Below are 23,210 nucleotides of genomic sequence, written 5' to 3' on the forward strand. Positions count from 1 at the left end.
AGGGATGAGGGTGAGGATGTGAATTGGAATGAGAATGGGGTCAAGGATGAGTCTTTTTGGCAGGGCCTGTTGCAACAGGACAAAAGGTGATATTATTTAACCAGCAGAGGAAAGGTTTAGATTAAGGATATAAGGAAGTTTTTTACAATGAGGATGGTGAGGCCCTGGCACAAGGTGCCCAGAGAAACTGTGGCTGCCCCATCCCTGCAAGTGCTCAAGGCCAGGCTGGACAGGGCTTGGAGCAGCCTGGGACAGTGGAAGGTGTCCCTGCCCGTGACAGGGGATGGGACTGGACGGGCTTTAAGATTTCTTCGAACTCAAAACAGTTTGGGATTCTGTGATTTGAAAGCAGACTGGAGCTCGGAGGCTCTCTGGGATGCCTCACTGGGACTCGTCCAGGTGCATGGGGCAAATTCCTGGCACTTCCAAGCCTCCATGTATGGAACACGTCAGCCAGGACAGACAGCACACGTGGGGCCTGCTCAGGAATGAACATCTCCTTCCTGAAGGGCTGGATCAGCCCTTGAGGACAGTCCTGCTGGGGCTCCCCTTGTCCCAGCATCCCAACCCCACCATGGGTTTGAGCTGGTGGCACCCCCGTGTGCTAGGAGCTGTGGTGACTCTGCCTTTGCCCTCCCTCAGTCCTGAGCCCCTCCTGGGCTGTGAGTGGCTCCATTCCCATGCCTCATCCCTTTGGCTCTCTGCCGAAGAGCTGTTTGCTGGTGTGAAATTTGGTGTCAGTTCCTGGCTGTTTGGATGCAGTTCCGTGCTGCAGTGGTGTTGATATGTCCTGATGCCACATGTCCCTGTCCTGGGGCTGCGCTCACTGACAGCCCCATCACTGTTACCCCAGGGCTGGGACATGCGGTGACAGTGCCTGGCAGGAGCCCAGCCCAGGCCATGGCCCTTCTCTTCCTTGTTCTCCTTCTCTCCCAGCCATTCCCATTCCCAAGCTGTGCTCCCTTTGCAGTTCATTCCCACCAAGCAGGCACCTTGTTTCCTGCTGCTTGTAAGGTTTCACTGCCCTTTGGCAGAGGTGCCCCTGTGCCCTCACACCCAGAGCTGCCTGGTGACACTCCATACACCAGAATGCTACAATCCTGTCCCAGAGCCCAGGGATAAACCGTGGCTGGCCCGCGGTCTCCTGCTGGATGGTGACGGGTTCCTTCTCTCTGGGGCCGAGGGCAGGGATGGATCCTTTGGGAACATCTTTGGCACCCACACTCAGGAGCAGCAGGACACAGGGACACCTACCCACGACCCCACGGAGAGCAGCTGAATTTGAGCCCACACGAGTTTGGCATCATCAGCTTCGCAGGGAGAACGAGGAGAAATCCGGCTCTTCCGTTTCTCTCCCGGCAGCCGGGAGCAGGCGGATTTGGGGGCTGAGCACTGGGCAGTGCCTGCAGAGGCAGCCGGTGCCCCGGTCCCCCCGCCCGGGCCGGCACTGACCAGCGCCATTTGGCCCCGCCGCTGCCGGGCGGTGCCGGGCGGTGCCGGGGCGGCCCCATCGCACCTCGGCCGGAGATGAAAGGGCCGCGGGCCGGCACATGAAAGAACCGGAGGGGCGAGCGCGGAGGTGAGGGGAAGCCCCGGGAGTTGTTTTTCCTCTCATCTCTGCCGCGCAGCAGGACAGCGGCGAGCAGCGCCAGGCGTTCCCAGGGTCCCGGCGCCGCGCTCAGCATCCATCAGGGCGCTGCGTGGAGGAGGGGACACTCGGGGGTGGCTGCTGAAGGACGAGGGCTGCGGGGGGTAGAATAATCTCTCCTTTCATCATTTATCGGGGGGTGGATTATCATTTATCTCTCCTTTAATCATTTTTATCGTTGCGGGGATCATAGTGTCTTCTCTGCCTGAGACAGGAGCTGCGGGAATGCTGGGGACAGTCAGAGTCACCGGGAGCCAAGCAGGTGTCCCCGGGGCTGCTGCTCTGCTCCAGAGGCCCCTTGGACCTCCTGCACCGGAGCCGTGTGTTCCCAGAGGCTCTCACAGGGCAGAGAGAGCAGAGGCTGGCACTTACAGACACCCTCACCTTCTCCAGGAAGCCTCGGACTTGGAGGTTTGGACTTTGATGTGCCTTGGGCTTTGAAGCTGAGTGTCCAAGACCAAATGGCAAGCTACTGCTTCCAAAATAGCCTCCCCAGGGACCTGGTGAAGGTCCGTTTTTTATTTATTTGTATCACTTTTGGATGCAAGAGCTTGTGAAAGGGTCAGGGCTTTTGCTTTGAGGTGCTTCAACCACGAAGGTACACATCAAATGGGGCTAAGCAGGAGCAGTTTCCACCCAGCTGCTACCTCCAGGGCAAACCCCAAGTCTGCTCACCCCAGCAGCTCAGGCAGGGCTCAGAGGGGTTTATCCCCCGGCCCTGGCCCTGTGTGTCCCAGAGTTCTGCCAGGCTGCAGGATTTGTGGTGGCCAGGGGCCCTGACTGGCTGTGGCCATAGATAAAGGCAGTGAGGACCAGGGCACTGATCTCTGACACGGCAGGTGGGTACCAGGCTTTGGGGACCAACAGAGAGTTGGGTGAAGATGCTGATGGAGCCAGACAGGTCTCCAGCTTGGCTTCTGCATGACTCAGACTGCAATGTGCTCATCCCTGCATGGACTGGCTTGAAAAATTGAGGGAATCTCTTGTTGCAGCTTAAACTGTTGTGTTTCCAATTTCTTTGTCTCAGAGCTGTTTGGTTGGTCCTGGGCCTCCTTGACTGGGTTCAGGCAGGCCTCAGGTGGGGAAGCAGAAAACCCAGAGCTGCCCTCTAAACCAGCCCTCTGTTTGTGTCTCCTCTCCTGTTTATCCCTGCTCTGCTGGCAGGGTCAGGGCTGTCACCTGCCCTGGGGACCACTCTGTGCATGGCCCACGCTGGACCCACTGGAGACCTAGAGCTGGGGAGCAGGACAGGGCAACTGGGCTGGGATGAAGATGCTGGACAAACCCTCCCAGCTCCTCTCTCACAGCAACAGCAAGTCTGACAGTGCTCTGCCTGTTCCTCCCTGGAAAACACCTACCCTTTCAGGACCCACAGGGTTCAGTTGGCTCTGGGGAGCCTGAGGACAGTGGCCTGAAGAACAAGGGTCCCAACTTCCACTCCGCACCTCCCCTCTGCACCAACTCTCCCTCCTCTTGCCTCATCTGCCCCTAAAGCTGGGTAAGGATCTCCCTAACTCAGTTCCTGGCCCAAAGGTGCTGCTGAAGCAGGGACAGGCAGCAACAGCTCACCCACGTGTTTGTCTCCATCACATGGACACGTGTCAGGGTATGGCAGGCTTTGCCCTCGCTTCTCACACACCAAGGCACCTTTGTCAGGTGAGGAACTAAACCTGCCCCAGGTTTGCAAGGACACTAAAAGTGAACCAAGAGCTTTTAAAACCAGCCCAGAATCACACTGGGACAGAGCCTGGCATTTACTGTGCCTTTGCTTCCCTGTGAATTCCAGTCCTCTGACATATTTAGATCAAACCTGATGACCCAAATCTGACTTGCAGCAAATGAGAAGAGAAATGACCCTCCAAAAAGAGCAGCCCAAAGAGGCCCTGTGTGTGCTCTGGGCCACCCCAGGCCACTGCACCCTGCACAGAGGAGCAGCCAGGCAGCACCAAAGTGATTCACCAGCTTTAATTCAATTACTTTGCAAAGCAGCATGAGGCCAAAGGCACCTCGGCAGGATCCACAGCAGCAGGACAGCTCTCCAGGCTCTGGAAGCTGTCACTGACAGCCTGTGTGAGCCAGCTCAGTGGGCTGGGGACAATAAATGTGTGAGTGGTGCAGAACCTACCTGCCGGTCTGCAGCAGGATCCGCTGGTGGAGCTGAGGCAGCAGAGGGTCACCCCAGTGCTGCAGTGGGCCAGCAGCTCATTGGGAGACTTGGAAAAACCTCCCAGCTCTTTGGGGCAGGAAGGTTGTGGGGTCAGGGAGGAAGCTGCCTCCAGAGCTGACTGGAGGTGGAGGTAGGCATGGAAGGAAACAATAGGGAGGAGAGAAAAGGACTCATCCCTCCTTTCCTCCTTCTTCCCTCATTAGAAGCGTGGACCTAGTTGTGGTTCCAAGGTAACATGAGGATCTGGAATTTGTAGGATCTTGCGGGGATGTGTCCCCAGGTGTGGGGCTCCTCAGGCATTCAGCATCTGCTGTGGCCTTGGGCACCTCTCAAGCCCACTGCCCCAAGTTGTCAAGGGTATCCAGCCATAACTGAGGCAGAGCAGGTATTGTTAATGTGAAAAAGCCAGAAAAACCCTTTTCACTTCAAGACCTCTCCTCTGACCCTTTCTTCGTGTCAGCACCGAGCAGCTACCATGGCCTGGACGAGTCTTGTTTAATTAAAAACTAGAGTGAGGAGACTGCTACCCCAACTGTTCATGTTCTCAGAAGATATCTGCCAACATCTGGGGCAAGGAGTCCCAGTCCCAGGTGATGCCTGTCCCATCCCTGCTGCTGCCACGTTCCCAGGGAGGCCAGAGCTGCTGTGCTCAGTGCTCATCTGGCCACTCTGAATGCTGAGCTGGGGCTCAGCTGTTGTGCAGATGGGTTTTTCCATGGCCCCGTGATGCTTTCTCAGTCTTGCTTCCCACCTTTCAGGATAGCCTGAAAGCGAGTGGGAGTTCCAAACGTTGCAAAGCCTGACCTGCTTTGGTCAGTGGTGGAAGTAGAACCAGCTTGGGCACTGCAAACTGCTCAGGGGGAGGCTGGGGGAGCTGATGAGGGTCTGCTGGCCAGGGGACAGGAGACAGCAGGGGCAGTGTGCCCTGGTGAGGAAGGGCTCCCTGCAGCACAAACCCCAGGGCAGGGAGTCCCCCTTGCACCCCCACCTCCAACCCCATCCACCCTTCTGTTGGGGGGACAGGCCCGGGGTCCCCAGGCACCTCTGGGCCGGGAAGAAGGGTCCCTCACCCTGGGGAGGGTCCTCCTGCCCTGGCCCAGCAGCCTGCACCCACAGAGCCCCTGCCACCCCTGCCCCCGCTGGGCTGGAGGGTCTGGGGGCGGACTGGCCCCGGAGCCCCCCGCTCACTGCCCTGGGCTTGGGTTTTCCCCACTCCTGGGAACCAAGCGTCGGCTTTTGTTGGCAAACAGAGCATAGCTTTCATGTGAAAAGGTTAGTACAGTATGTTAGTTCCTAGGGAGGGGATAATAGAGCCTGATTCTCACACCCCCGTGACCGCGAGGTGACAGCAGCACGGGAGAAGGGTATTTAACACCTTCGCCTTGGGAACCTTTTCCCTTCCCAGAGTCCCCCCGCCTTGTCAAGCACAGGGAGGAGGAGGAGGGCGATGCAATGCCTTTGTCCCCGCTTTCGTCGCACCCCGATCCCACCCCACTGGCACTTGCGTCTTTGCAGCCCGTAGAAGAGCCTGGGACACTGTGGGACAGTAATCCGGGATCTGGCTTCGTGGCACTGGCTCATGGTGTCACAGTCTCCGCAGGCATGGGCAGACAGGGAGGGTGTGGGTTGTGGTTCCCGGTGGGGATGGGGTCTCTGGGGGTCCGTAGGGATGAGCCACCTTGGTGTGTGCAGTGCCCGGGTGAAGGTGTCCTCAGTCGGTGTCCCCACGGCTGTCACCTCCGCAGCCGCCAGGCAGCTGTGTCTGTGCTGGGACCGGGGCTCACGGCGCCACTGGGGCACCCTCAGTGGATCAGGATTCAGGGGCAGATACATCCCACAGAGCCTGGACAGTGCAGCACAGCCCAGGTGCTGTGCAGGGATGATGTGCAGCCCCTGCTATCTGCCTTGCTTTCTTTCTAAATCCAGCCTCTTTCCTCGTCCCACTGCAGTAAAGGAGAAGGACCAACCCTGTGAGCGTGTGACATCTGGGGACAACCCTGCATGTGGCTGCGACCTCCTCCAGGGTTGTCATCCACAGTCACATGCAATTGAAGGGACCAGATATAGGTCGGTGTTGCCATTTTCTTAGGGGTGAGCATCCAGTGAGGGCAGGCACAACACCAGGGTGAGGGTTCCCGGGGTGACTGCCAGCACAGTGACAGGAACCTCAGCCCTGGGGCCTCAATGCACCAGGATAAAGCTCCCACAGGAGCTGCTGCTGCTTGTCTAACTGAGGGGGCAGAGCTGAATTAAACCCATGGTTGCTGTACGTATTGAGGGAATTCAATTCAGACTGCCCATGCAGGAGCTGGAATGTCCTCGGAGCAGGAGAGACCAGTTCTGCCAAATTCCACCCCATGGGATGCCAAATTACATGTGTCATTGCTTGGTCTTCACACTGCTCCGAGTCTCAGGGCAGACACCTTCCCACCACTTACTGATCTCAGAAACGACACATTTTTGGAGTAATCCTTTCCTAGGTGACACTTCTGATGCTGAGGCTGCCCATGGAAAACACGCAGGTCCCCAGCACTGCCTCTCCTTGCTGTGCTGCTCCCACTGGGCTGTGCTCAGGTGGGACAAGGGATGCTGCAGAGCAGTCGCTCAGTGCCACTGTGCCCCCTCCATCAGGCTGGGTCAGACACCAGAGCATCGGGATGGGTTATCTCAGCATCTACTCTGTGCTGCTAGAAACAAGGTGGTGAGGAATTGCTGCAATTAATGGCCAAAGTCAGTGTTTAATAATGTGGAGAGCTGTGCCAGCTCACTGTCATGGAACCCATCCTGGGCATCCAGGTGATTTTAGGGAGGTCTCCAAGCTGCTGTGCCCCAGACTGTTGCCTTACAGGGCTCCTCACTCCTGAAACCACCTGGCTTCACTGCTCAGCTCTTTTATGCTATTTTCTTTCATTCTTTAAAATAACAGGATATCAATTCTAGCCTCACTAGATTTGCTGACAGCATCTCTTGAAGGATCTGCTGCCTCCTGCTCCTGCAGGCTGTGCACCCCGGGCTGCTGCTCAGGTGGATAGTGCACAAGTGCCGTGGTGGAGCTGTCTGCATGTCCCCTTCTCCATCTGGGTGCCTCCTCCAGACTGGAGGCAGAAGTGAACCAGTGGAGGGGTTGGAGAGGAGCAGGTTGTCCCCTCTGGTGCGTGGGTTCGCATCATCCCCACACCCAAAAGGAGCCTCTTTCTGGGTCAACCTGCACCAGCCCACTCACACCAGAGGGGATGATTTCCAGCTAGGGTGGCCCGGGCCGGAGAAGCCGACGTTCCCTTGCTCGAGTGTGCTGAAATGTTTAATTAGAGCTTAACAGCAGCCTGGGAAAAAGATGTCTTGTCATATTTCTGGGCTGCATTTTGCTGTGGGGCCGCGGGCTCCGTGCGCGGAGACCCGCGGCACAAAGAGCCCTTTATGAGCCTCTCCCCGCGCTCGCCCCGACCCTGAACTTTCCCATCGGCTGCTGGCGCGGTGCCCTCGCAGTGCCCGGGAGGAGCCGGGGACGGGAGCGCGGCCCTGCCTCGGTGCTTCGGGCTGCTGCTGCGGAGAGGGGACACGGGAGGTGTCCGCGGAGAGGGGACACCGGGAGGTGTCTGCAGAGAGGGGATACGGGGAGTGTCTGCAGAGAGGGGACACGGGAGGTGTCCGCAGAGAGGGGACACCGGGAGTGTCTGCAGAGAGGGGACACGGGAGGTGTCTGCAGAGAGGGGACAGAGGGAGGTGTCCGCAGAGAGGGGACACAGAGAGGTGTCTGCAGAAGGGACACGGGGAGGTGTCTGCAGAGAGGGGACACGGGGAGTGTCTGCAGAGAGGGGACACGGGAGGTGTCTGCAGAGAGGGGACACAGAGAGGTGTCTGCAGAGAGGGGACACCGGGAGTGTCTGCAGAGAGGGGACACCGGGAGTGTCTGCAGAGAGGGGACACGGGAGGTGTCTGCAGAGAGGGGACACCGGGAGGTGTCTGCGGAGAGGGGACACGGGGAGTGTCTGCGGAGAGGGGACACCGGGAGTGTCTGCAGAGAGGGGACACGGGAAGGTGTCCGCAGAGAGGGGACACGGGAAGGTGTCTGCAGAAGGGACACGGGGAGGTGTCTGCAGAAGGGGACACAGAGAGGTGTCTGCAGAAGGGGACACGGGGAGTGTCTGCAGAGAGGGGACACAGAGAGGGGACACAGAGAGGTGTCTGCAGAGGGGGGACACGGGGAGTGTCTGCAGAAGGGGACACCGGGAGGTGTCCGCAGGAGAAGGGGACACAGAGAGGTGTCTGCAGAGACGGGACACCGGGAGGTGTGCGCAGAGAGGGGACACGGGGAGGTGTCAGCAGAGAGGGGACACGGGGAGGTGTCTGCAGGAGAAGGGACACGGGGAGGTGTCTGCAGAGAGGGGACACGGGGAGGTGTCTGCGGAGAGGGGACACAGGGACGTCCGTCTGTGTTGGGACGCTGGGATGAGCCCGAGCTGCCCTGATCTGGCGTGGCGACAGGCAGGCGATGTGCTGGCCGTGCACATGGCAGGACGCCGGGGTTCAGCAGGATGGGACCCGGGGACACAGCGGTGCCTGTGAGAGTCCCTCACCCGGGTGTTTCTGAAGGTGCAGCCCACACTGATCACAGATTTCATTTCACACACCCCAGCAGGAGTCAGCCCCCATTCCTGAGCAGTGGGAATGGAGGGGAAGATGCTCAGCCCTGCCCAGCTGGTGAAGGCAGCAAGCTGGCAGGACAGGATCCTCAGCCCTCTCCATCACCCCCCGGGCATTGGGAGGGCCCTGGGGAGCACAGCCACCATCCCAAGGAAGCTGGAGAGGAATGTGAGGAATGAAGCACACACTTTTCTTTCCCCAACTTCACCCCCACAAACTGCCCATCAACATTTTCCACTTGCAGGTATTTTTTTTTCTGCAAGATAAAATTACAGTTCTGCCACCACTCACCTGCCCACGTCCTGCCTGTCAGGGAAAGGGCAAACCCAGGTGTAGCAGTGTCAGATCACTCCTGTCATCTGCCCCAGCTTTGCCTCCTCCACTTGGCCACTGAAACAATAGACAGCAACTCCCTTGGGCCCACCAAGAGCCTAAAAAAACGCCACATTTGTAAATTAATTCCCCTTTTTTCCTTTTATTTGTGTGTGACACAATCCTGTGATGCTGTAGATCGCTCCTTGCACCCCCTGCTGCTGTGGTGAGGAGCTGTGGAGGGGTTGGGCTTCCCATCACACCATGGTGACCCCACGTGTCACCAACACGCTGGGGTCACGTTAACACATCTGGGAGGTGTCAGGCTGGGAGCGTGGAGAATATGTGCCCGAGGTTTCCTGGGGTTTGTTCTTACTCTGGCAGCAGCAGCTCTTCCCCTGCTCCCAGGGTTTTCCTCTCGCTGGTCCCAGCTAGCAGCCAGTGTGGCTTCTCTCTGAGACTGCTTTGGGGAGCCTTTTGGAGAAGCTGTGTGTGAAGAGCTGGTGTTTTCCCTCAGGATGAGATGCAGATGGTTGATCTCAAAGGAGGTGGTGGTCCCTGTGAGCCCCTCTGTGCTGGGAATGCTGCCTGACCCCAGCTGTGCAGCATCATGCTCTGCTAACTGTGGGAAGAGCTGCACCCTCAGCTCTTGGGCCCTTGCCTCAGACAGGGACAGCCTTCCAAAAGTTCACGGCAGCAGCCTGCTACTCACCCAAATCCACCCTCTGTCCACCCTTGCCCTGCCAAAGGTTTCTCAGTAAATGCTGGGCAGAATGTGGCCCATGGACATGTAGGACTCATGGTATGTCCGACAGCCACACCCAGCCAGCTTTCATCCAGAGGTGACCACCCTAAGTCCCACCCCACCAGAGCTTGTCTAGGGAGAAGGATGCTGGCACACCTGCAGTGAGACACTGCAAAGAAACCCACCACAGCACAGGGCTCCTCCTCCTCCTCACCGCCCATGGGCTCCCTGGGAACAACCCCCTGCCCACTGCCCAGCACCCCAGGGTCCCAGGAGTCCTCGGCTCAGGGATGTCCCCATCAGTGTGGCACACTCCATGACACCTCCTGAGCCCCAGCTTGTTCCCAGAGTCCTTGGCCAAGCATAGGGTACTGCAGCCCTTTTGGACCCTGTCAGGGTGGGGTCTGCCTTTTCTCTCTGTCTCCCTCCCTACACTCTTTGTGCCCAGGTGGTGGCAGTTTTTGGAGTAGGCCCACGCTCACAGGGACCATCCCTAAAGTGAGAATCGGTGCCAGACCAGGATAAATCAGTGTCCCATGTTCTGGGGACACCATCTGTCCTCAGCCTCAGGAGGCCAAACACCTCCTCCAGTGCCAGTGGCACAGCCAGACTGCTCGTGGTGAGGATCATGGCAGTGGTTTTGATTTTAGGAGTTTAAGAATCTGCTTCAAAATGAAACTATGCAGCCCTGACAGGGAGCACAACCCCCTGGCACATCCCAACTATTGCCACACTGCCAAGGGGATGGATCCAGCACTGGTGCCCATGGCCAGGGCAGGAACCGGCCTCTGAACCGTGCTGGAGCTGGTTTGCCCAGCTGGGCTTTCCCCATCCAACAGCCAAGGGTGTGCCTGCCAAGGTGTGCTGACCAGAGGGACAGGGAGCATTCCCACAGTGGGATCTGAGGAGGTGAGGAGGTGGCAGCAGTGCCACTTCCCTGAAGGGCACCTGTCCAGGAACCATGACCCACCACCCCGGGGGAGCCTGGACTGCAGCTCTGTGCATTTTGCAGCCCTTTGGGGTGAGCTCAGCCTGGGGATGAGCCCTGTCAGGATTGAACTCATCCTGGGGATCATCCCATCCTGAGGCTCAGTTGGAAGATCAGCCCATCCCGGGGATGAGCTTAGTTTGGAGACGAGCCCATGCTGGAAGTAAACCCTGCCTGGAAATGAGCTCAGCCTGGGGGCTAATCTCAAAATGTGGGTTAATCCCGGGCAAAACGGTTCTAATCCCATTTTCAGGTCTAATCTCAGCCCAGTGGCTGATCCCAGCCTGGATGCTGAGCTCAGCTGAGTTAAACCGGGGAGCTGAGCCCAGTTGGAGCACTAAATGCAGCCCAGCCCAGCCCAGCCTGGGTGCTGAGCCCCACCAGGCTGAGCTGCTGTTCCTGGCTGTGTCCCCCGGGGTGGGTGCCAGCCCAGCCCAGCCCAGCCCAGCCCGGCAGGATTAGGGGTCCCCACGCCGGGAAGGGGCACCGTGCCCGGGGCAGCGCAGCCGCACGGTGCCCGGCTTGTTTGTGCTGGGAGCCTCCCGCCCCTCCTCCAGCGTTCCCAGCCTATTCTAGTTTATGTGTAGAAACTGGTTTTTCTTCCTGGGCCATTGTTTCCGCTGGATTGGGTAGATTGCTCCAGGCCTCGCTCGGGTTTCCTTTCTCACGCTTTTTTTTTTTTTTTTTTTAATATTCCCGTTTTCTGCGGCAGCTCCAACTCTCCCCCCTAATTAAAGCAGCAGGCGCTGCCCATGGGGATGGGGGCTCACCTCCTCCCAGCTGTGTGCCCTTGCTCGCTGACACTGCCCAGGACCAGGGGCTGGGCTCCTGCCCCGTGTTCCCACGCCAGGAGCCAGCTCTCTGCTCCCGAAGTGTGGCTTCTGCCCCGGCCAACCTGCAGCTACACACGAGCTGCTCGGGCTGGGGTGGCTCAAGTTCCCATTTCCCTGCGGCTCCGGCCGCTAAATCAGGTTTATTTGCTTTAACAAATGGAAAGGGACAGGGCCTCAGCACAGGCTCCCACAGAGCACCTGGTGGGCTGGGGGCTGCAGGCGTGACCCCAGCCCCTGAGCATCCCACTGGCACAGAACTGAAGTCCAGCTTGAGAAGGGACACCAGCCCTTGGCTGCTGGCCTGGTGGTGGCCTGGTGAGTGTGGCAGGGCTGCTCTGCAGCTCCAAGGGTTACCTGGGATGGAGTGTTCCGGCCTCAGAGCAGCTGGAGGCAATGGGACCTGGCCTGCAGAGCTGCTCCCCAGCTCCTTCCCTCCTGCCACAGCACACCAGGAGCCAGGAGGATGTCTCAGGGCCTCAGGTGATGCTGTCCTCTACCCGGAGGTCTGGCACGGTGACAGGGAAGGGCAGGTAGTGCTCCGATGGTATCTGGCTCCAGCTGGGGAAGGCAGTGTGTCCCCCGGGGGCCTCTGCACAGCAGACTTGGGTTCCCAGATAAAAATAGAAGCTGAAACATGAGCCCAACTTCCCCGGTTCTACCTCTGCCCAAACACCCTCACCTCACTCAGCTGCAGTGCTGGCCTGGGGAACCAGCCCGGGGCAGCCCCAGGCCTCCCCAGGGAAGGCAGAGGAGAGGGCAGCAGGATGCTCTGGAGCCAGATGGCCATGGAGGAGCAGAGCTGGGCAGCCACCTGGCCCAGGGTGGCCCTGGCCACTTGTACGGGGCTGAAAACTGCTCTGGGGAAAAGCAGAGAGCTGAGGGCACAGCTTCCAGCCAGGCACAGCTCCCAGGGCTCGGCACAGCGCAGGGGAACAAGCTCTGGACATACATTACACAGCTGGTCCCAGGACCTCAGTCAGAGGGAGAACAGCTGCCAGGGAAAACCAGAAGGAGCCGGAATAAGGGTAGCTGTTGCTTAATACACAATAAAGATAATTTCTTAAAGCTTGTCCAGCCCTGGGAGCAGAGGACAGAGACCCCAGCATGGCTGCGTGTCCAGGGGAAGGTGCAGCAGGGAAGAGGCTTCATGGGCTGCCCTGGGGATTGCTGGGGCCTGTCTCAGGCAGGAATCCAGCTCACAGCAGAACCAGTGAGCCCTCGGGGGAGGAAGAGCAGTGCCAGTGCCTGGCTGCCAATGACCTGAGCATGGGGATCCTCTGGACAGAGAAAAGCTTCATCCCTTTGCAGTTTCCAGGACTCTGACTCTCAAGGGCAGAAAATGCATCTCCATGACCTCTTCAATTTCTGGTGCCAAAACATGATGCTCCTGAAGGTCTGGGGTTGCTTGGTAGCCAGATTTCCTGCTTGATTTTAGTTTTGGAATATGAGCTGGCAGGATGTGGACCCTCACTCTGTTTCCAGTGCTGGGCAATTCCAGAGCTTGATTTGGTTGGTTTGTTTTTTTTCATCAGCCTCTGGCATCCTCTGACCAAGAGCTGAGCTCTCACCTCTGGCTGGATAAAACTCGATAGCTTGATAAAGAGGAACAGCAATGAGCTGCACTGCAGGGAGCTGGGCAAATTAACCCTTCTCCTGCTGTGACAGGCTCTGGAGCAGACTGGAGCAGGAGATGGGTGTCCTGAAGCTGCATGACACAGGTTTGCACCCGCAGGAGGGGCTAACCCTCACCCCAGGGTTAGATAAAAAGCACATTTACAAGGCAGGAAAGTGCTGGCACAGGGCAGGAGCAACAGAGGCGCCGCAGTCAGGAGGGTGGGAGGGGGCAGCTCACACCCCGGCCCTGGCAGCTCCTGGCACAGAGTTCACCTTGAAGCCAAGTCTTCAGGGACGCTGCATAACCTCGTTCGGAGGCAGTTATTACTGGTTTGCTTTGTTATTGAACTTGCCGTGAGCCTGTCCTGGAGCAGCACCCCTTTGCTGGGTGCTGTATAAACAGGGCTCGGGGCTACAGGGAAGGTTGGCTCAAGGGTGCTGTGGCAGCTTTTTGGGGCGCTGAGCCCAGCTGGGAGGGAAGATGAGCAAGTGAGGCTCGAGGTGGCTGAGAGGCATCCGAGGGGGGATGTCTGCGGTGGGAGGCAGGTTGAGCGTAATTTTTTTTCCTCTGGGAAATTCAGCTTTGCATGTGGGTTTAGGTGTAGTGTGGGGTGAGATTCTCATCACTGCAAAGGCCTTGAGGTACTGAAAAGGGCTTTCTTTGTCAGCCCCGGCAGTGACGGCGGCGGGATGGGGTTTGTGGTCGGGGACTGGCAGCGTCTGTGCTCGAGGGAGCACAAGTGCAGAGGGGAGAGAAAAACAGAGGCCACGCGGTCTGCTCCCATCCCTGCTGCATGCCGAGCCTGCTCCATAGCCTCCACACCTTATCCAGGGATGTGCCTGTGCTTCCTGCCTCTCTCTTCCTATCCCTGCCCTTCACCACAGCCCACGAGTCTCCTCTTTGCTCAGAGCAGCTGCAAATTGGGAGGTGGAAATGGAGAAGAGGATGCCCTAACAAGGCAGCGGGAACTGGGAGGGGGTCCTGAAAAGGAGCCAGCAGCAGCTGGGGTGCACAGACAAGGAGGCAGTGGGAGCTGCGGTGCCCCAAGGAGGAGCCAGCAGGAGCTAGAGTGCCCATGGAGCCTCCAGGGCTGTGTCACCCTCACTCTCACAAGCTCACAGTCAGAGGAGCTCCGCTAATCTGCCCGTTTCCGCTGTGGCTGATGCTCCCAGACAAGCAAGGCCCTTGTAGCTGTCAGGTGAGCCTTTCCCAGAGCTTATGCAAATGATACTAATTAAAGACATTCTTATCTGTTCGATTTCCCACACCTTTTGCCTCGAGGGAGATAGAAAACTTCATGTTTTAACTCCATATTTCATGGCAGTTGGAAGGACTGCCTAGGGAAAGTGTTGGGAAATGCAGCAGGTCACTCCTGATGAGAAGAATTGGCTTATGCAAGTGTTGAAACAGTTTATTATGCATGAGAAACCTTCCAGAAATGGATGACTAATAGCAAAGCGGGAGCAGAGAAAGCAGTGGGAACGCAGTACCAGGCTGGCATGGGATCCATGTCATCTTACCAGCTTAGCAGGGTTGGGCTAGGTCAGCACTTGCCTAAGAGACCTCTCGGAGTACCTGGCTGGCAGTGAGGGAAGTGATGTTAATGATTCAATAAACAGAGCCCTTCCCTCTCTGTGAACCAAATGGCCCCTGATGCCAGGATTCCACTGGTAGCCCTGTGTTTCCCTTGGCAGCATGTTACTGAGTTCAGATGGCCATAAAATCCCCGCTGCTGGAATTGCAGGCAGGTTTGGCAGAGGATGCCCAGGCTGCATTTCCATGTGGGAGAATCACAGCCCAGCTCCCAGGCCTGGCAGGCAGGTTCTGTGGCACTCGGGACTGTGTTGTGTGCACAGAGAGCCTTTGTTCTCTGCAAGGACCAGGCTGACACACCTGGCATCTCCTCTGCTGCTGGGGGTCTTGCTGGTACCCAAGGACAGAGCATGGCAACAGAGCAGGAGCAGCAATGTGCACCCTTATGATTCCCAGGCACTGGTGTTCAGATCAGTGAGGAAAACTCTTGGCATAAAGGGGAAGGGAAATAGCCCTTGCTCTCTGAAAATCCCCTTGGAGAGATGGCTGTCCCCAGCACTGCACCCAGAGGTGGCCTTTGCACCCACAGGGTGTGGAGAGCTCCAGTGGGCTGAATTGCTGAGTGTTCTACTCCTCGTGCAAGGACCTTGAAGGTGTCACAGGGCAGAGCATTGCTGCAGGAAGAGGAGAGTATCTGAAGGTCAAAGCTGTGGGTGCATCAAGGGCAGCTGAAGTCATTTGGGAAAAATGTGAGAAAATAGACACGTGGGCAAATGAGCATGGTCAGCTCCCGACCTCTGCTTCACATCTGCTGGGTTGTTACCTGGCTTTCTTTCACTGCCCTTCCCACCGTCTCCCACCTTCCTGGGCACTCTGCTTTGGGTTTTAGGCAGGAGAAGTCAGAGGCAGATCCATAACTCCTGGCCTTGGAGGCAATAGAGGGCAGCCTGTGCTAAGTTTCAATAAGTCCCTGAAAGAAACTCCTGGATGCTCAAGGGCTGTGCTTTCACAACCAAAGTGAGAGTTGCAACATCCATCCAGAGGAGTGGCCCTTTCACCAGGTGATATCCATCTTGGAGAGAGGGAGAAAGAGGAGAGGGTAGGCGGTGAGTAGGAAAAGAGATATCACTGCAGGTGGCTGTTGAGTAGTCCTGTGATATGGCCAGCAGAAGACACCCAAGGAATTGTCCTGACATGAGCTGCCCTGAATTGCCCCAAAGAGTTCACGCCAGGCGCTGTTGTCCTTTACAGCGGCTTTGACATACTGAGGATTTCCCAAACCAGGAGCTCTCCAGGCAAAGAGCTGTGTCTCGCTGGTGAAACCCCTGCCAAGGAGATCCCTCAGTGACACTGGCCTGTGACGTTTGTCAGCAGAGCAGGTGGAAGGAGCCCTAAGGCCCAGAGGCTGTTCCAGGGTGGCTCCCCTGAGCACTCAGCATCACCAACGTCACTCAAAGCACTTTGGAGATGCAGCTTTTAGAGATATCAGAGGAAGGAACAAAACTAACTCCATGCTGTCTGAACTGCTCATCTTCCATGTGTTTTGGGTACAAGCCTGTGTCCACCTGAGCTCGTGCTGCCAGCCTTAGCCCAGCTTACACTGACTTCTGCAGCCCTTTTGGAGTCGCCAAGGTTATCTCCTGTTATCTGATGAATGCGAGTTTTCTTTCAGCTTCTCAGCTCCATGGGTGGAGGTATAGAAAGAGGATGGGATGCTGAGATGGCCCTGGAGCTGCAGGCTCAAGCATCCAGTCCCTCGAGTCCCGGGACGTTCATGCGTCACTGCTGCTGAAATCCCCAGCCGGGAGGGCTGGGAGAGGCAGGGATCACCCTAAACAAAAACAAGGCGCCAGCTGGGCTGCCAGCATTGCAAAAGGACGTTTCACCTGCCTTGTCCTCCTCGGTGGCACAGGCAGGGAGAGCCTCGGTGCAGAGGGGTTCAAGCAGCTGGGGCTGAGGACGAGCACCTTGCTGGGCTCAGGGTCCGCAGATCCACACCAGTGACATCAGCACAGTCTCAGTGCAGTGCCATCACCCTTCTAATCCCCGTATCATGCCTCGGTGGTGACAGCATAGAGCTGGCTGGGCCGCAGTGTCCCTGTGGACCCTGGCCTGAGGCCCTGGGGAGGAGCACACGGCTGTGGGGGTGATGATGCTCCACACGAGGTGCAGCACCTTGGCCGGGGTGCACAGACAGGCACAGGGACAGAGGACAGCAGTGAGGGACTGCAGCGTGGACCACAGCTTCATCTGCGATAGGCTGCACCTGCTGCCCGTCCTTGCCATGGCTGCGGACGCAGAGCCTGGGGACGCACGGGAGGTGTCACACCGTGTCCCCAGCCCAGGGAGCCTCAGTCGCACGGCGGCCCCAGGGCGGCGGAGCCCCCGGAGCAGGACCACGCTGCGCTGCCGTGCGCTGAGCGGGGGCAGCGGGGCTGATTCACACGCGGAGCCGGGGCCGGGCTGCCGTGGGAAAACGCGCCCGCCATGGCTCCCGAGCGCCGGGATTGCTTCAGCGGGGGTGCAGCCAAGATCCATTTCACAGAGGGCAGAGCAGATCTCGGCTGGGATTTACCAGTGACTAAGCATGTGCTGGCACGGACTGCCCCAGCGTGAGAAAGGCACGGCTGCTCCTCCTCCGAGGTGTGCCCGCTGCTGCCCTGCACCCCGCTGCCTCGGGCGCCCTGTCCCTGGGCTGTGCCACAGGGACACCAGTGTCGGCGGGCTGCGTGGCTGCAACCCCCCAGTCCCCTCTTCCCAAACTAGACCCTGCCCTTTCCTCATCCCAGAGACCGGGCAGGGTGGCGTGAGCAGAGCCCCTGCGCTCAGCCCACTCAGCACATCATCCCCGGCAGGACTGTGGTGTGCACAGAAACTGTCACCCTGAGCTGTCACCCCCACCCTGAGCCTGCCACAGGGGCTGGGGGAGCCCTGAGATGTTCAGAGACTCCAGACCCTCCTCTGTCAGGTGATGGCTGCTGCTCACGGCACTCGCGCCCCAGGCAGTGTTCCAAGGTGCCACCATCTCCTGCTGATTCACCTCATGAAGAGTTTTGGGGCCACAACTAATCCTGCCATGATAGATCTGCAGAAACTAAACGTTCCTGAGAAGGAACAACCACCCCTTCAGCAGAAAAGCTCCCTTTTTCCCTACCCTATATACAAGAGATCCACACAAAAAACTGCTCCACATCCCCAGGAGCCAAGTATCAAGCCTGAGGCCACCACTGGTTGCTGCAAAGCAGCCACGCAGCCCAGCCTGTGGAGGTGGCAGCCTTCCCCACTCTCTTCATCTCTTTCGGCTCATTTTGGCAAAGTGCTAAAAAAAATAATTGCAATTTTTTATTACAGCTAATTGGCGCTGCTGCTTAAGTGGCTTATCTGGCTCCTGAGCTCGTACTCTGTTTTTTGGAAAGCTGAAGGTGATGAAGGCTGGGGAGGTGGCATGGGGCACAGAGTCTCTTGGCAGTGCCCAGCAGCCCTGGAGAGTGGGGAATGCCAGAATACCCCTGTGCTGCTGGGCACCCCTGGCCCAGGGAGTGAACTGCCCCTAGTTCACAATAGTCATGAGTTTTAGAGGAGCAGAGAAATTTGTGCAAGGTCACTCTGTGCACCCAAGCAGGACAAGAAGCCTGTGCCCAGCATTCTGGCACTGCTGCTCAGGAACCTGGTGGGCTCCAAGCTGCCACGGCTGGGCATCCTGGGGGTTTGGTGTGTGACAGAGGGCAGAGGAGTCCCTGGATGTGCATGCCAGCAGGGAGGGCAAGGGAGGAGGGTGCCCTTGGGCCCTGCTGCACCCTCCCACCCTCCTGGCTGGCAGTTCAATGGACAGATGGTTTGGGAGTTTTCTGGAAACCTCTGACCCTCCAGTGCTGCCACCATGCCCAAGACATGCCATCCCCCACCGCTCCAGGCTCAACGTCTCTCTCCAGCATTGTCACTGTCATGGGGAGTGGGACCAGCACATCCCCCTCTGCCTGCCTGCTGCAATCCCACAGATCCCTGTCAGGGTGTGGGTGCCTGTCAGGGAGTGGCATCTTGGCTCCAGTCCAGCCTGTGAAAGCTGGGATGTCCTCAGGCCTCAAAGGGACCATCCAATGTCTGGTCAGGGTCTGCAGAAATTCAGGTTCCCACAAATCACAGCATCATTCTGCTTCCCTGGGCTTTCACCCAGATGCATTTCTCAGGTCCCTGGCTTTGAGAGTGAGACCGAGGAGAGCTTTGCTCTGCTCAGGGCAGAGGGCATGCTCAGCCCCCCGTGGTATCAGTGCTCTCATCTTGTCCCCAGCATGAGCAAGGAGCAGCACAGGCCTCTGTCCCCAATTGCTTGAGGGGTTGTTCCCTGATGCTGCTATACAAGTCAGAAGATTGCTGCAAAATTCCATTTTAAAAAAGTGATGCAGTGTCTTCCATGTCATTTGGGTGCTTCTAAGATCAGCCCTTGTCCATCTCTGTCTGTCCATGCTGCTGCTCTGCAGGGCTGGAGCAGTGGGGCCTCGGGGAACCGAGCCCAGGTGTCCTTTCTGGCCAAAGGACAGGGAGTGTGTGCTGGTTCTGTGGAGGCTGCCAGTGGGAATCACCTCATGCTGCAAGGCAGAGCCAGGACATGGTGGCAAGCTCGTTTCCAAACCAATCACACTGCCCTGTTCCTCCTGCAGGCAGCTGTGTGGAAACAGGGCCATCCATCGCTGCCCTACACCATGAACCCGGCCCTGCTCCAGCCCCAAACCAGCAGAGTGGACACCAGCCCGCACCAGGGCTTGACTGGGAGCTGGAAAAACCTTTCTGGTTTCAACAGGCTCTGGAGCAAATCCCCTGGCAGGGAACTGACTCGCTCTGGTTGGTGAAGTTGGTCACCTCTCTCCCACCTTGCCTTGGGTGCAGCATGCTGGGAACCCTCTGCCTGCAGAAAACAGCCCCTAAAAACAAACAGCTGACAAAAGGTGTTGTGGCACATCCCAGCAACCAGCTCCCAGCCCAGGAGGGAGCGGAGAGGAGAGGGAAGGTGTCAGGGAGCTGGCTGCAATGCTCGGGGGGAGCTTTAGTGCTGCTCACTCTGGGCAAGTGTGTTTGGCTGCCAGCTGCACCCTGTGCTTAGCTCCAGGCACCATCCCTGGGTGCTCCTCAGCAGTGGGATTTGGGGAGCTCCTTGGGGTCCAGCAGCTGGCACATGTGGCCCCTGAGACCTGTCTGAGTACATTTTGGCAAACAAAAGGTGGGGTAGAAAGTGTGACTCAGTGCTCACAGTGCTGCAGCAGAGCCAAGCCAGGAGGTGCCAGATGAGAACCCAGAGTGTTTTGGGGTCCACAGCTCTGTCAGACAAGAGAGATGAAACCTTGAAGCCACAGCCCAGACTTTGGGTGTCTGCTTGGTGCTTTAAGGCAGCCTCGTTGCTGGTGTTTTCTGGCCAGAGAGCCAGGGTGGGCAGCAGTGCTGGCAGCGTGGCCAGAGACATGGCTGAGCACACAAAGAGGAAGCACCTCTGGAGCGGCTTCTTGGACTTGTGGCTGGTGCCCATCCCTCTCGGTGGGAGAGGCCTTGCCTGGTCTCCCTGCTGTGGTGCATGAGATGTGGGCTGCCCAACCTGTGCCGGGGGTGCCCAGCCTGGGTTTGTACCCTGGCAGGCAGGAGGTGCCCCATGAGCCCAACAGCCATCTCACTGACCTCCCCTTCTCTTTTCTCTCAGGTGTGCAATTGCAACAAGTACCTGAAGGTCTCACGGGAGGAGATGAGGAAACTGGTGGAGGCCAGCAGACAAGTGTCAGAGGAGCACAGTGCAGGTGAGTGGTGGGTGCTCACAGCTGGGTGTGATCCCCTCCTGTGCCCTTCCCTGGGACCCACTGCCCTGGACAGAGCAGGACCATCCCCTGGGCCTGGGCATTTCTCAGAGGGGTGCCCTGCCATCAACCTGCCACGGGGTGCACACCCACAGAGCTCTTTCAAGTCCGTTTTATGTCTCTGCCCTGCAAGACACAGGGTCGTGCATCGGACTGCCCAACCAGGGGGGATTGGTGACATGCCAGCAGTAGCTCAAGTGACAGCCTGAGGCCATTGTCACCTGAACGTGAAAAACTCAGCTTGGGTGGTGAAATGCCTCCTGGCCGGGGCTGCTTCACAGTGCCTTCCTCACCGGTGCAGTGCCCTCCTCATCTGCCCAGTGCCTCTTGAATGAGGTCGGGCTGCAGGGCGGTGAGTCAGTGCCACCTGCCCGGCCAGGCTCCAGCAGGCTCGGGAGAGGGAAGGCTCCTCTGTGCTGTGCCCCGCTCTGCATTGACCCACACACACTCCTTCCCACAGGGAGACACATTTTGGTGGCAAACGACACCCATTGCAGGCACACTGGGACGGGAAGATGCCGCTGCTGCTGCTCCAGCCCAGGCCGGGCTCTGCCCCCAGCCCCTCTGTACATCACTTCCCCATGTGCCGCCAGGGTGCAGAGGGAAGTGGCGGCCGCCGGGCACTCCCGGCCGCCTGTGGCTTTGCTGGGAGCTGCACGTGTGGCTCTGGGGATGAGGAACGTGGTGGGGAGGTTTTTCCCATGGTGTCGGCATCCTGGGAGTGCTGTGCTTCGCCGGAGCCGGGACATCCTCCCAGCGGTTTCTCTGGTGAGGGCACTCTCTGCGTGTGTACCCAGCGACCAGACAGGCCAGTTCAGCCAGTTTCAGAGTATGGGAAATAGAAATGCCGTGGTTCGTGTTCGGAGGGAGCCATTTCCCCTTCCCCCTTCGGGATGAGGTTGATGGAGCTGGGAGGGTCTCACACAGCACGGTGGCTTGTCCCCACAGACTCTTCAGGGACCACCCTGCTCTACTCTTTACACCCCATCTGCAGCACCCCGTGTCCCCATCGGCCATGCCATCTCCTGCTGGGTCCCCTACATACCTGGGGGGTTCATGGGGAAGGAGCAGGTGGCAATGTCACTCGTGACCTTGTCAGGGAGCATCCTCCAACGGGGAGCATCCTCTGCCCCAAAGCAGGGACCAGAGATGGCACAGCATCCCCAGAGGGTGGGTGGAGACACGAAACAGAAGCTGTGATTCCCAGACAGGTGGGCACAGCAGGGCACCAGCACACACCCAAGTCCCTGGGGACTTTCCAGCAGGGTCCCCTCTGACCCAGGGCTCTGACCCAGGGCTCTGGACCCATCCTGGGGTTTCCAGTTCTGTTTGGGTTTTGCTAGGAGCTGTGGGGATTGCAAGAATTAGTGTGAGCTTGACCAGGTTGCCCCAAAATGTCCCACTTTAGGTCAGGTTTCCAGGAAGGGTGTGCTAACAGTGTCCTGCCGTCACTTGGTGGGGACAGTGTTGGGATTGGGACAGGCTGGGCAGTCACAGAAGTGGGTCCATAAGGAAAATCTCACCTGTTCCCTGATGTCCTTTACGTTTTCCTGCTGAAGGGGCTGGTAGCAGGATCTGCTCTGCCCTTGTCTTGGCCCAACACACGGCATGGGGTGTTCAGCACCCGCAGCCCCACAGCAGGACTGGCCTGTCCCGTGACTCCAGCCCAGGCCATGTCATCCCTGTTGTGCCCCTGTGCACAGCCCAAACCATGGCCAGGTCCTGCTGCTTGGCAAGAAAATGCCTTCTCCCTGCTCCTGCTTCCAGGCAAGAGGGAACTTCCTCCCACGGGGGCTGCTCTCTCCAGGGAGGAGCTGGTGGGTGCTGGGGCAGAAGGGTGACGGGGACAGATCCTTCAGGACCACCCCTCAGCACAAGTCTGCATCTTGCTCAGGTGCTCCCACGCCTTGTGGTCCAGCTGCAGACAGCCATGGGCCAGTGCTGCTCCATTTGGCTCCTGGATTTTTATAGCAGGGCTTCCAAGTGATGAAAAGCCAATTCTTCATCCCGTAATAGCTCACTCTTTCCTGGACCTAGGACTTTCACAGGTTTTAGGGAACAAATTCCTTGACACAGCCACATTTTTCCCTGCATGAGGGCTTTGGCAGAAGTGCTGCAAATAGTTTCAAGTCCAGGCAGCTTTGCCCTGTGATGTCTTTTTCCCAGTGGGATGCTCTGAGCAGCTCAGGTGCCTGGAGCAGACTGGGGCAGACAGGGGAGCAGGGCTGTGTGTCACCACGGGGCACAGGCAAGTCCTCACTGGAGGCAGTGACAGATTGTGGCTCCCAAGTGACCCAGGCTGTCCCAGGAGTGTTCTCTCACCCACGGATCCTCACTGCCTCGTACCAGACTCAGTTTGTGGGGCCAAGGCACCCCATTGTCAGGCTGCTCTGAACACTTCTGCATGGAAGGGGATGGGTTCCTGAGGGGTTGCACCCCTGGATCCAGGGGACTCCCTGCCTCCTTCAGCAACCTCATGCATTTAGGCTCTCTCCTCTTCAGGGTGCAACAGAATAACAGGAGCATCCTCAGGTGCCCAAATGGGGCAGGGATGGGACCGGGGGCTGCAGTGGTGACACCAGCCAGAAACACCCCCCAGGCTCAGCTGGGTCGTGCTCTGCCAGCTTTCCCTCTTCAGTGGAATTTCACTTGATCATATGGAAAAGCACGGCAGGGCTGGGACCCGGTGACATTGTTGTGTCTGCTGGTTTGCAGAGCTCTGCTGTGCCTGCTGACAGGGGGCTGTGCCCAGGGATGGGCTGGGGCCGTTCAGAGCCGGGGACCATTGGTGCTGCTGCCCAGCACTGGGCACGGTTCTCTTCACAGCGACGCGGGGAGATGAGAGCAGCTGCAGCTGCCTCTTGCTTGAGCTCATCCTCCCTCCTCCA

General features: G+C 58.3%; 1 protein-coding gene across 1 annotated transcript in view; it reads left to right on the forward strand.

Moving 5' to 3' along the window:
* The window catches only part of EXD3 (exonuclease 3'-5' domain containing 3), a 246,180-nt gene that overhangs the window by 217,393 nt on the left and 5,577 nt on the right, over positions 1 to 23,210 (forward strand). The window contains exon 21 of the mRNA XM_066332574.1: positions 20,172 to 20,265. Within this exon, the coding sequence (XP_066188671.1) occupies positions 20,172 to 20,265 (94 nt within the window). The remainder of the gene's footprint in view (positions 1 to 20,171; positions 20,266 to 23,210) is intronic.

This window comes from Sylvia atricapilla, chromosome 19 (assembly GCF_009819655.1).
Source record: "Sylvia atricapilla isolate bSylAtr1 chromosome 19, bSylAtr1.pri, whole genome shotgun sequence".
Taxonomy (NCBI): Eukaryota; Metazoa; Chordata; class Aves; order Passeriformes; family Sylviidae; genus Sylvia; species Sylvia atricapilla.